At 35.6% G+C, this 13,264-nt stretch overlaps 2 protein-coding genes across 2 annotated transcripts; one reads left to right on the plus strand and one right to left on the minus strand.

Moving 5' to 3' along the window:
* Nucleotides 1-243: 243 nt before the first annotated feature.
* Nucleotides 244-4,972, plus strand: LOC120280935 (protein NRT1/ PTR FAMILY 4.5-like). The gene is made up of 7 exons (XM_039287905.1): nt 244-382; nt 473-569; nt 683-900; nt 2,307-2,750; nt 3,493-3,608; nt 3,703-4,055; nt 4,338-4,972. Exons 1-7 carry the CDS (start codon nt 380-382, stop codon nt 4,883-4,885), a joined length of 1,779 nt encoding a protein of 592 aa, XP_039143839.1. The 5' UTR covers nt 244-379; the 3' UTR covers nt 4,886-4,972.
* A 1,899-nt stretch (nt 4,973-6,871) lies between these two features.
* Nucleotides 6,872-7,435, minus strand: LOC120281201 (secreted RxLR effector protein 161-like). The gene has a single exon (XM_039288087.1). The coding sequence runs from the start codon at nt 7,433-7,435 to the stop codon at nt 6,872-6,874; it is 564 nt and encodes a 187-aa protein (XP_039144021.1).
* Between the last annotated feature and the right edge of the window lie 5,829 nt (nt 7,436-13,264).

Genomic DNA, 13,264 nt, shown 5'->3' on the forward strand with positions numbered 1-13,264 from the left:
TATTATTATAACTGTTGCATTTTTATATTTATTTATCTGTTTGACATCTTTTAAGTTGGGGCACTTATCACCTAAATTGTAAAATAATAATAATAATTATGTCAAGTTAGAGAATAAAACTTTTGAAATTAATAAAACTTAAGTACAATTGATACATATTAAAATGAAAAACACAGAGCTGGAACCCAAAGATGATCAAATTAAATATCAAGTTTAATTATTACAAAATTCCAAAAAAACAGAAAAGCACAAAAACAATGCAAAGTAAGAACAGTGACAAACCTGAGCCACTCTTTTGTGTTTTGTCCACATTCCTTTGAACATTATTTATGTAGATCCAACCCTTCGCCATTAATTCACTTCCATAGAGAACTTAGTAATGGTATCATCTCAAGACTCCCATCAACTCCTCCAAAATATTTTTCTCTTTCCTTGCATTCAATCTCATGAACTAATATTTCTCTTTTTACAGGATAATTTTCAAGTTATGGAAGAGAAGGTGGACTGGAAGGGAAGACCAACAAAGAAGGGAGTTCATGGTGGCATCTTCCCTGCTTTGTTCATCTTAGGTAAAAATTAAGGAATTATGATTTATAGTTTTATTTATTTATTTATTTTTATGAGTAAGATTTGAACTCTTGAATTTTGATGTTATTTAATTTAATTTTTTTTTCTTGGATAGTTATGTTTGCATTCAATAGTTGTGCATGGGTAGCATTGGCCGGAAACTTGGTGATGTATTTCACCGGAGTGTTGCACTTGGACTTGGCTTCGGCGTCAAACAGTGTCACAAATTTTATGGGAACTACATATATTCTTGCTCAGATTGCTGCTTATTTGGCTGATGCTCATGTTGGCAGATGCAAGATTGTTCTTATTTCTGGGTTCATTGAGTTCTTGGTATGTGCTGATTTTTTTTTCTTCTGTTTGTTTGTTTTTTTTTTATATCAGAGTATATTTAGTTATAAAATAAAAAATATTACATAATTTTACTATGTAGAAAGTAAAAGTGATTATTACAAATTTTATGGCATATTTTATTCAGAATGAGTGTTTAGTTAACAAAATAAAAAAAATTACGGAGACCGATCGGTTTGAGGCCGGACCGTTGGTGAGTCGTCAGAGGTTAACCGGACGGTGGCCGGACTATCAGTGGACTGATGCCCGGTTATCAGAAGTCGGTCAAACCATCGGTGATTTATGTCATAACACTCCCATCATAGCATAATTTTCTGGTGAAAAATAAATACTCAAATAACCATTATACCATAATTATGTGAAAAAATTATAATATGTTATAATGTATAAATTATGGCATATTTTTTTGGGTTATTACAGTGGTAGAAATAAACTAGAATTTATTGAAAAATAATGAGGTTGACTAAAAAATCAAATAAAAGTTTTTGATGCTGAGAATGTTGTTGCTTTTGTGAAGAGATAAAAAGGCTTTAGAATCTAACTTAGTGGAGTTTCTTTTGCTTTTGATACCAAAAAAAGCAAAAGCAAGTTTAATTTTGTTGATCCCTACTGTTTATAAAAGTTTCAGCAGAAAAACATTTTTAATAAAATCTAAAAATTTAAGAAAAACCACCGGCTTAATGGCCTAGTGGTACCGGGTCCCCAAGAGTTTCATGGAGGTCGCGTGTTCGAGCCTTGCTCCACGCGATGCTTTTGTCTTTGGGTGAAGGTCTGTGGAGCGATCGCTCCTGCGCCTGTCTTTCGACTTTCGCAGATGGGGGACCGTGACGTTTATCGTCCCTGTGTCAAAATTTAAGAAAAAAAGAGTTATTCAAAACAAAATTTTAAATAAAGCAAATAAATAATTTAAAATTAATAAATAAATAAGAGCCATGTATATTGGAGATACCTTTCATATGGTTGAAGACTCGAAAAGATAAGTAGATATTTTGTTATTCAAATTAAGTTATAAAATAATATATTTGATTTTTATGTAATATGAATTTTAGTGTGTTTTAGGATACTTCCATTCACATCAATCAATTCAGTAAATATAAATCAAAATCGACAGCTTTAGTTTTTGAATTAAACCAAACCTAAATGATATTTTTAAATTAAATAAAAAATAAACCCTAACAACTGCTTCTAAAGTTCTCTCCAAAATGTATACCTATGATTTTTCTAAGACAGTGCTTGTTTTTCATTATCAACACATGCTTTACTTGTTTCAATTCAAGTGAATTTTAATCAAGTTCTTATCCATTATTAATTAGCTTGTCGAATTCTTCGATGAATGCTTAATCATGGATTACTCACATGCTAATTATTAATTAATTAAAATATGGCAGGCACTTCTATTACTAGCAGTGCAAGCTCACATACCTTCACTGAAACCACAACCTTGTGACATATACGATATAAAGTCGCAATGCGAGAAGATTCATGGAGGTAATGCAACATTTTTCTACATCGCTTTGTACTCGGTGGCGGTAGGATTGGCCGGGGCCTTTGCTGGGGTGCCATCGCACGGCGCCGATCAATTCGACGACAAAGACCCTAAAGAGTTGAGGCATATGTCCAGCTTCTTCAACTACCTGACTGCAAGCAATGCTATTGGGTCTATACTTAGCTTAACACTGGTTGTTTGGATTCAAACTCATGTTGGTTGGGACTGGGGATTTGGTACATCAGCTGCATGTGTTTTTGTGGCCACTCTTATCTTTGCTGTTGGTGTCCCAAAGTATAGGATTCATGCCATTGGCGGTCCTAATCCCATTGTTCAGATCCTCCAGGTAATTATGGTATTTTTAATGATTTGTTTTGTTTTATTTTATTTTATTTTTTTGCGTGTTAGTGTATATGTGAAAATGAATTATTATTTATATATTTCAGTAAAACTGATATTTACGTGCAAGCATCATTGATATTTTCGGTAAAATTGATATTTACGTGTAGACATCATTGATTATTCTTGTTTGTTATATATTTCTGAAAAAAAAATCAACTCAAAATTTTTATAAAAGATTGTTATTCTTTTTCATTTTATTTAAAAATTAGAAAAAAATCAATAATTATTTTTTTATATTTTTACTTATAAAAATATATAAATAGAAAAAAATATATTGTAGTATATAAGTAAATATGATTTTTATGAAGCAGTGTTAACAATTACTCAGTGTTTGATGAGTGTATAAATATTTTTTTTTTTATTTTGTTTTCTTCATTGATTAAGTTGGACCACAACAATTCAATAATTGTGTGTATGCATTATTACAAAAATGCATCATTGCCGAAAGGTTCATAACCACCATGTGTGGAAAATTCATATCACTTTCCACGTGGTTGTAAAAAAATAATATAAAATAAATCCATCATTTAAGATTAGAATGATTTTTGTATTTTTTTATTCAATATATATATATGTTATCTCATGATGCTATTAAAAAAAAAAAAAATTCAAAGAAGAAAGTAGCAACTAGTATTTAGAAAATTAGGAGATGACCTAATGTTTTTTATTTAAATTTTGATTTACAGGTTCTAGTGGCTGCTGTTAGAAATTGGAGACTACCATTACCAAAGGACTCTGCAGAGCTCTATGAGATAAAAAATGAAAATGGAGAAGAATTTCTACCTCACAGAGACATCTTTAGGTTTCATATAATCATATATACTCTCTCAATCTCATACATACTTTAATTAAATTAATTTTAATTAAAATTAAGATGAATTAATTTGTATTTTCAGGTTCTTGGACAAAGCTGCAATTCAAAGAAAGAAAACAAACATGAATTCAGAAACAGATAAGAAGTCAAATGATAAATGGGAATTATGTAGGGTTACTCAAGTAGAGAATGCAAAGACAATTGTTGGAATGTTGCCAATATTTATATGTTCTATATTTATGAGTACTTGCTTAGCTCAGTTGCAGACCTTCACAATTCAACAAGGATTCACAATGGATAATAAGTTGGGTAAACACATTCACATTGCTCCGGCAAACTTGGCCATTGCTCCGATGATTTTCATGCTCGTCGGCATTCCGATTTACGACCGTCTTATCGTTCCGCTCCTTCGCCGAATCACTGGACATCCTAAAGGTAACACACTCGATGAGTTTAATCATAAATCTTTATATTTTGGTTCTTGAACTATATTCAAAAATAATCTTTAGTCTTAGTTTTGTCATCAAATCATGCATGATTATTTTTGTTTTAATATAATTTAAGGGTTTATGATGCAACATGACATCGAGGAAATAAAAAATACATCTAGATTTTTAGTTGTTGAATATTTTTTATTTTTATAAAAAAATGATTATCACATTGTTAATTTATGTAATGATTATATTATCACTAATTAATCTTGCTTTAAACCGGCAGGAATAAGTGATTTGAAAAGAATAGGAATTGGGTTACTCCTCTCATGTGTGGCAATGATAGTGGGAGCCATTGTAGAAATAAAACGCAAGCATGTTGCCAAAAGCCATGGAATGATTGATGCCAACCCACTAGTGAACAAGCTACCCATTAGCATCTTCTGGCTTGCTATCCAACACTTCACTTTTGGCATTTCAGATATGTTCACTTATGTTGGTTTAATGGAGTTCTTCTATTCAGAGGCACCAAAGCCAATGAAATCCATTGCCTCATCCTTGCTTTGGTGTTCACTAGGACTTGGCTATTTCTTGAGCTCCATTTTGGTTGATATTGTGAACCATGCCACAAGGAATAATACAAAGAGTGGAGGGTGGTTGGCAGGGAACAATCTCAATAGGAACCATGTGGACTTGTTCTTTTGGACACTAGCCATACTTACCTTCATTAACTTGTTGAATTACTTGTATTGGGCTAACCGGTATGAGTATAAGAGTCAGCCTCTTCATAATGCTTCTAAAGTTGAGGTTTCTCAATCTCAAGATTGTGTGTAAAATTAAGGGGGAGAATTATTAATTTGTAAATTGATGGGAGTATGAATAAGCAATCTTTTGAGTGTATCTTTCTATTTGATTTGTTTCTTTGTCTTTTCAAAACTATGATAATGTATGTGCATCCAGATTCCAGGAGTTAATTTTTAGATGAAAAAGATTTTATATAAATTAACTAATATCAAAGGTTTATGATCAACTAATAATTTAGATTTGAAGCGTCACTTTATTCTTTAAGATACTGTTGTGGTCTTCAAGGGTGAGATTAAATATTTAATAATTTACTTATTTAGGCGATGTGGTTTGTGGTTTAGTGAACACTCACAACACTCAAAGAAAAACTCACACAAACCAAGCAAGAAGGAGACACACAAGATTGATAACCCAGTTCGACGTCCTCTCACCTACGTCTGGGGGGTCAAGCCCGGAGAAAAATAATCCACTAAAAGAGGTGAAAATACATGAGTACAAAACACTATCACTCACTCACCAATAATAATGAACACTACCCTCTCTAGATTGATCCAGTGCTCACACACTCTCCTCCAAGAGTTCCCCAAGAGTCACACCTACAATCTACGAGCAAGGTAGCTTATATAGATGCCTTAACGTCCCAAATATAGCACATATTTCTTTTAGAATCTCCGTGGCTACTAATTTAAAAAACTCTCACGAAATTAGTACATTGCAGACTCCCATTGTAACATGAATTACTAACATAGCTCGATCTAGCGATTTAACTAAGTTCTGGTTATGTTGCGGACGACCTCAAGACCCATCAACCTCCCGGTCATGCTTAGTCCGAGCCGATGCAGTCCCAAATCTCCCGATCCCGATTGCAGGGCAACTAGCCTACCTCCTCGGTTCCTCATCACGCGAGTCCCCTCGCAAGGGCGCACGTCCCTGTCGCGTCTTCATGAAACTTGCCAAACTTAGTCTTCAATTCACCTAAATTTGGTCTTGAAAGATTCTCCAAACTTGATCTTCAATTCACCCAAGTTTGGTCCTCAAATCTTCTTAGTTAATAGACTTGATGATTCTCGTCAAGGATTCTTCAAATCATATCTTCATTCACACCATGAATAGATCTTTCTTTTAATTGAAAGCTTCACCATATTTAGTCTCCAATCAAATCACCTAAATATGGTCTTGATATGATCTTGTCTTCGAGTTGTAATGCGTTGCAAAAATAACTCCACCAAGATCTTTAAGATAGCTTACGCATGATCTTGAGATATTTGGCTCAATGTTAGAGACTTACTAAAAAAATAGCTCCACCAAGATCTTCAAGATGTTTGCCTTGCACTCCAAGTCTCCTTGCCATGTCACCATGCTTGCCACATCATCAATTATGCTTTGTCACCTTATTTGCCACGTCACTTGGTCTAGGTGTCAAATCATGCCAATAAATAGTGCGGTTGCACTAACAATCTCCCCCTTTGGCATAATTTGACACAACTGCTTTTGCACCCAGACTGACTCCTGTTACAACTACCTGTTACAACACGACTGGGACACAGACTTTACAAAAAAAAATCATCTAGTTGCTTACAAAATATATGATTACACCACAACTAGTGATGTACAAATTAAACACAAACAAATACACCCAGTCGGTTTGGAACTCGTGCATTAGTCGATTTCTCCCCCTTTGTGTCTGAATAGATGCCAAAGTCTTCACTGGTTGTTGCAAGTCTTGTTACAACTTTTTCTACAACTCCTCCTCTCTTCAGAAATCATGTTCATCAGCTCCCCCTGTCTTCAGAACTCCTTCTTTCTGCTGCAAACGACATTAATAAACTGTAGCAGATGCAGGTCGTTTGCAGTCCCCAATAGGGATTAAAGTTGGCAAAGGCCAATTTCACCCCTCAACTTTTCGAATCTTGTAGCATCAAGGGGTTTGGTAAAAATGTCCGCCAATTGCTTTTCTGTTGCAACATAATCAATAACAACTGTCTTGTTTTCTACCAAATCTCGGATAAAGTGGTGTTAAAGATCAATATGTTTGGTACGGGAATGTTGAACTGGATTCTTGGATATATCAATTGCACTTTTGTTGTCACAAAATATAGTCAATAACCCTTGTTGTAAGCCATAGTCTTCAAGCATTTGCTTCATCCACAACAATTGAGTACAATTTTCTGCTGCTATGTATTCAGCTTCTGCAGTGGAGAGTGAAATGGAACTTTGCTTCTTGCTATACCATGTAACCAAGTTGTTACCAAGATAGAAACATCCTCCTGAAGTGCTTTTTCTATCATCAATGTTTCCTGCCCAATCTGCATCACTATACCCTGCAAGATGTGAGTTGGAGTCTTTTGAATACCAAATTCCATATTCTGCAGTACCATGAACATATCTGATGATACGTTTAACAACTGTCAAATGAGACTCCTTCGGTGTTGCTTGATATCTTGCACAAACTCCAACACTGAAAGATATGTCCGGCCTGCTAGCTGTGAGATAGAGTAAGCTTCCAATCATGCTTCTATAGAGACTTGGGTCTACGTCTTTTCCATGCTCATCTTTTGTCAACTTCTGATTCACACTCATGGGTGTTCTAATATGTCTAGCCTTTTCCAAGCCAAATCTTTTCACCAAATTCTATGCATACTTGGTTTGAGAAATAAAAATTCCTTCTTTGCATTGTTTGATTTGGAAACCCAAAAAGTAGTTCAGTTCACCTACCATGCTCATCTCAAACTCTTCTTGCATTAGATGAACAAACTCATCCACTTGCCTTTGTGAGGTTGAACCAAATATGATATCATCAACATAAATTTGTGCCACCATAAGATCTGATTTAGACTTCTTTATGAATAAAGTCTTATCTGCTCCCCCTCTTTGGTAGCCCTTTTCAAGTAAGAATTTTGTGAGCCTTTCATACCAAGCCTGAGGAGCTTGCTTCAAGCCATAGAGTGCCTTCTTCAATTTGAATACATGATCTGAATGTTGAGGATTTTCAAAGCCTTTTGGTTGCTCCACAAATACTTCTTCACTTAGAAAACCATTAAGAAAAACACTCTTGACATCTATTTGATGTAGCTTGAACCCCATACAACATGCTACTGCTAACAATAATCTGATGGATTCCAAGCGTGCAACTGGTGCAAATGTTTCATCAAAGTCAACTCCTTCAACTTGAGTATATCCTTGAGCCACTAGTCTTGCTTTATTTCTGGTGACGTTGCCTTTATGATCAGTCTTGTTCTTGAAAATCCACTTAGTTCTAATAACATTCACATCTTTTGGCCTTGGGACCAATGTCCACACTTCATTTCAAACAAACTGATTCAACTCTTCTTGCATTGCAGCCATCCAGTATTCATCAACTAAAGCTTCTTTGATATTCTTTGGTTCAATAAGAGAGATGTAACATGTGTAGCCGGCCAGTTCTCGATAATCTATCCTTTGAGTGTGTCTGGTTCTTCTTCCTTCAGTCACATTACCAATTACATTCTCAATACGATGATTCTTCTTTATTCTTGAGGATGATTCAAGACTGCTGTCTTCATTATCTTCTTCATCGTCATTTTCTTCCTTATCTGATTCTGGAATGACTTCATCTGTTGTAACTTCAGTTGCGACATCAGTTATAACCTGTTGTCTATCTGAAACCTGAGCAGTGTCTGTTGTTGCACTTGGTGTTGTAACCTGTGTTGCAATATTTTTTTCGGCCTATAACTCTTCATCTGCTAATTCACTATTCTGAGTGATATGCTTGTTTGGCTCACTTGATGTACCTTGAGTCTCCATATCAGAGAAATCATCAACAGCAACATTAATGGTCTCCATCATCTTTTTGGTTCTTGAATTGAACACTCGATATGCTCTACTAGTTGTAGAATACCCCATGAATAATCCTTCATCACTTTTCTTGTCAAATTTTCCCACCTGATCTCTATCATTCAAAATGTAACATTTGCTTCCAAAGATGTGAAAGTATTTGAGATTTGGCCTTTTACCTTTCCAAATTTCATATGGTGTCATGTTGGTTGAAGGCCGAATGTACACTCTATTGATGATGTAGCATGTCAGTATTGATTGCTTCCGCCCAAAATCTTGTAGAGAGCTTCTTTGAATTCAACATAACTCTAGCCATCTCTTGAGAGTGCGATTCTTCCTTTCAACCACTCCGTTTTGTTGAGGAGTTTTTGAGTCGAAAAATTCATGATCGAATCCCATGTTTCATTTTGCTAAATTCAAAGCAAATTGAGCATTTTCAAACTCCCTTTCATGATCACTCCTGATTTTGACAATCTTTCCTATTTGACACTCTTTCTCATTTTGGAGTTGCAAGCATAACTTCTTGAAGGCTTAATAAGTTTCTGATTTTTCTTTCAAGAAGTCCACCCAAGTGTACCTAGAATAGTCATCAACACACACAAATACATATCTTTTACCTGACAAGCTTTCTGTTTGTGTGGGTCCAATAAGATCCATGTGCAAAACCTCCAGCACTCTTGTTGTACCAATGTCTTGCACAACTTTGTGAGAAGCACGACTTTGTTTTCCCAGTTGACAAGGTCCGCATACACCATGTTTCCTTTTTGTAAGCTTGGGCACTCCCTTAACAGCTTTCATTTCTGTAATCTTCATCAGGTTCCTGTAATTCAGATGTCCAAGCTTCTGATGCCAAATTTCAGTGATGTTGCAAGATGTGTTATAACAGACTTCCAGTTTCTCTAGCAAATAGCAATTGTCTGAAGATCTTGAACCAGTTAGAACACAATGACCAGCTTCATCATAGACAACACACCTGTCCTGAGTGAATTTTACCAATAGATTTCGATCACATAGTTGACTTATACTTAGAAGATTTGCTTTCAGCCCCTCTACATGCAGAATATTTTTTTCAATTTTGGATACCCGGGGAATCATCAATGTTCCTTTTTCCAACTACTTGACCTTTCCGACCATCTCCAAAAGTCACATGCCCAGTTGGACATTCTTTGTAATTCATCAAAAAACCTTTGTTGCCTGTCATATGTCGTGAATAACCACTCGTCAAAATACCGCTTGTCTTCCGAGGATCTTTTTGATGAAGAGTACCCCACTAAATCTCCTTTTCCCGACCCATACATTCTTGCTTTCTTTCTTCTTTTTCTCCGGTATAGGAGTCTCGCCTCATATTTTTTTGTTTTTTATGTCTTTCTTCATCTTCCAACATCTTGGACGGATGTGCCCCTTTGACACCACAATAGTGACATATCGGAATCCACTTCTTTGCTTTTCCAAGTATTCTATGATTCCTCATATCTTCCTTCAGTTGATGACGCTTTGGTCTTATATGTCCTCTTCTTCCACAATAAAAGCATGTAGGAACTTGTCTTCTATGTTGTCTCTTCTCCATGTTATACTTCACTTGGTTGTATTCATGAGCATTAGATAGAACACAATCAGCTTCAACTTTACCTATCTTGTCTCCTGATGTCTCTTCTATATGATGTTGTGCCATACTTGTTTGAAAAGGTAACTCATCAATCTTGACCTTTCCTTTCTTCATATAGTTTATGATCTTTTCAGCATTGTTCAACTTTTCTTGACATTCTTTTAACTCTTTTTCAAGACTCTTGTTTTGTATGAGCATCTTGTCAAGTTTTTTCAGCACAAGTTGGTACCCATGAAGAAGATTGTTTTCAGTCACTTCTTCACAAACAGCTTCTTCAGTGTGTTGCAACCGATGTTGTAACAGGACTTGCAAAAAGCACTCGAAATTTCGAAATCTCGTAAGTTGGTAAAGAAGTGTGAGTATTGACTGCGATCTTCCGCTTTGTCTTCTTCCCGAATTTTTTTCTAAAATATCTCGCGACAATTTCTTGGCCAAAAGGGCAATTTCTCATTCTTCTTCTATGTCTTCAGTCTGTTGCATCTCTTTTGGGCTTGTTGCTTCAATTTTTAGAGCTATATCTTCTTCTCTTCTACCTGGATTCAGATTCATCTCATATGCCTGTAGAGATCCCATCAACTCATCAAGTCTCATAGTTGTGATATCTTTTGCTTCTTCTATTGCAGCAACTTTAGCATCAAATCTTCTTGGGAGAGATCTAAGTGTCTTCCGGACTAGCTTTTTATCTGAATACTCCTTGCCGAGCTGGTAGGCCTGATTTGCTATGTCCATCAATTTTGCATTGAACATGACTATTGTCTCTTCTTCTCTCATCCTGAGATTCTCGAACATAGTTGTTAGCATTTGGAGTTTAGATTCTCTTACCAAGTTGGTCCCTTCATGAATGGTTTGAAGAATCTCCCAAGCTTTCTTGGCACTCTCGCATGTTGCAATATACTTGAACTGGTTCTCATCAACACCTCCAAAAATTGCATTTAGAGCTTTTCCATTAGCATTAGCTTTGCGCATGTCTTCGACACTCCAACAACTTTTCTTCTTCATGATCACGTTCTCGTCTTCATCAACTAGAGTAGGAGGAGACCATCCTTCTTCTACAGAAATCCATGCACTCTCATCAATAGACTTGATAAACGCCTTCATGCGAGCCTTCCAATATGGATAGTTGGATCCATTAAGCAACGGTGGTCGTGTGACGGAAGCTCCTTCTTTTCCGGCCATCAATGGAACTTGTTAGGACCTCGCCGACTTTGAAACCAAAGGAAAAACGGCGACCAAGGCTCGGATACCACTTGTTAGTTCCCCGATGTGGTTTGTGGTTTAGTGAACACTCACAACACTCAAAGAAAAACTCACACAAACCAAGCAAGAAGGAGACACACAAGATTGGTAACCCGGCTCAGGCTCCCTCTCGCCTACGTCCGGGGCCAAGCCCGAGAAAAACAATCCACTAAAAGAGGTGAAAATACATGAGTACAAAACACTTGTCACTCACTCACTCAACAATAATGAACACTATCCTTTCTAGATTGTTCGGTGCTCACACATCTCCTCCAAGAGTTCCCCAAGAGTCACACCTACAATCTACTGAGCAAGGTAACTTTATATAGACGCCTTTAACGTCCCAACATATAGCACATACCTCTTTTAGAATCTCCGTGACTACTAATTTAAAAACCTCGCTGAAATTAGTCATTCATAACTCTCGTTGTAACATGAATTGCAACATGGTCCCCGATCACCGACTTGACTAAGTTCCGGTTACGTTGCATGGACGACCTCAAGACCCATCAACCTCCCCGGTCATGCTTAGTCCGAGTCGATGCAGCCCAAATCTCCCGATCCCGATCGCCAAGCAACTAGCCTACCTCCTCGCCTCCTCATCGCTAGCTCCCTCGCAAGGGCGCACGCTCCCTTGTGCGTCTTCATGAAACTTGCCAAACTTAGTCTTCAATTCACCTAAATTTGGTCTTCGAAAGATTCTCCAAACTTGATCTTCAATTCACCCAAGTTTGGTCCTCAAATCTTGCCGTTAATAGACTTCAATGATTCTCATCAAGGATTCTTCAAATCATATCTTCATTCACACCATGAATAGATCTTTCTTTAATTAATCTTCACCATATTTAGTCTCCAATCAAATCACCTAAATATGGTCTTGATATGATCTTGTCTTCAAGTTGTAATGCATTGCCAAAAATAACTCCACCAAGATCTTTAAGATAGCTTCACTATGATCTTCAAGATATTTGGCTCAATGTTAGAGACTTACTAAAAATAGCTCCACCAAGATCTTCAAGATGTTTGCCTTGCACTCCAAGTCTCCTTGCTATGTCACCATGCTTGCCACATCATCAATTATGCTTTGTCACCTTATTTGCCACGTCACTTGGTCTAGGTGTCAAATCATGCCAATAAATAGTGCGGTTGCACTAATAGTTATGGTTAGAGGAGTTATTGTATATAGACATAATTTAATTTTGAAAAATCTCTTGGATTTTTATAATGTAAACAAATAAGTGTAATTAATTTTTTTATATTATTAATACCATATTTAAAAAAAAAATTAAGTTTAATAAAAATATTTAAGTTTGTTCTTTTTAAAATACTCTCGTGTAAATTATATATATACTTTAATAGTATGTATAGATTATAATAAAGTCATTGATTTGTGAGAAGAATTTGGAGTCAAATAAAATTTTTCTTTCTAAACATCATCACCCTAATTAGTGCTTTTATTTAACAGTAACATCTATTCTTATTCATCTTATCCAATGGTAAGGTTTTTTTTTTTTTGAAAAAAAAAATTATAAATTAAGTTGAAAAGATAAAATTGATCCATATAAGAAAAACAAAGAATCCATGTTGAAATAAAAAACTAATATCTCAAAAACATAGGAAAAACTCTAATTCGGTGTAGTTTGTGTCTCGCACACAGATAAATATCTAATATATTTATCAAAATTTTATATTATTTTTTAAAATTGTACTCAATCAAAATCAATTAAGGATTTCATCATTAGTGATTTGAAAAT

This window comes from Dioscorea cayenensis, chromosome 17 (genome assembly GCF_009730915.1).
Source record: "Dioscorea cayenensis subsp. rotundata cultivar TDr96_F1 chromosome 17, TDr96_F1_v2_PseudoChromosome.rev07_lg8_w22 25.fasta, whole genome shotgun sequence".
In the NCBI taxonomy this organism is placed as follows: domain Eukaryota; kingdom Viridiplantae; phylum Streptophyta; class Magnoliopsida; order Dioscoreales; family Dioscoreaceae; genus Dioscorea; species Dioscorea cayenensis.

What these genes read in the sequence shown, in the direction of transcription:
- LOC120281201 (XM_039288087.1), bottom strand. Translation starts at nt 7,435, where the DNA reads ATGAGTGTGAATCAGAAGTTGACAAAAGATGAGCATGGAAAAGACGTA.
- LOC120280935 (XM_039287905.1), top strand. An exon ending in CTGGGTTCATTGAGTTCTTG is followed by an intron (nt 901 to 2,306) that starts GTATGTGCTGAT and finishes AAAATATGGCAG; the next exon opens with GCACTTCTATTACTAGCAGT. An exon ending in CCTCACAGAGACATCTTTAG is followed by an intron (nt 3,609 to 3,702) that starts GTTTCATATAAT and finishes TTGTATTTTCAG; the next exon opens with GTTCTTGGACAAAGCTGCAA.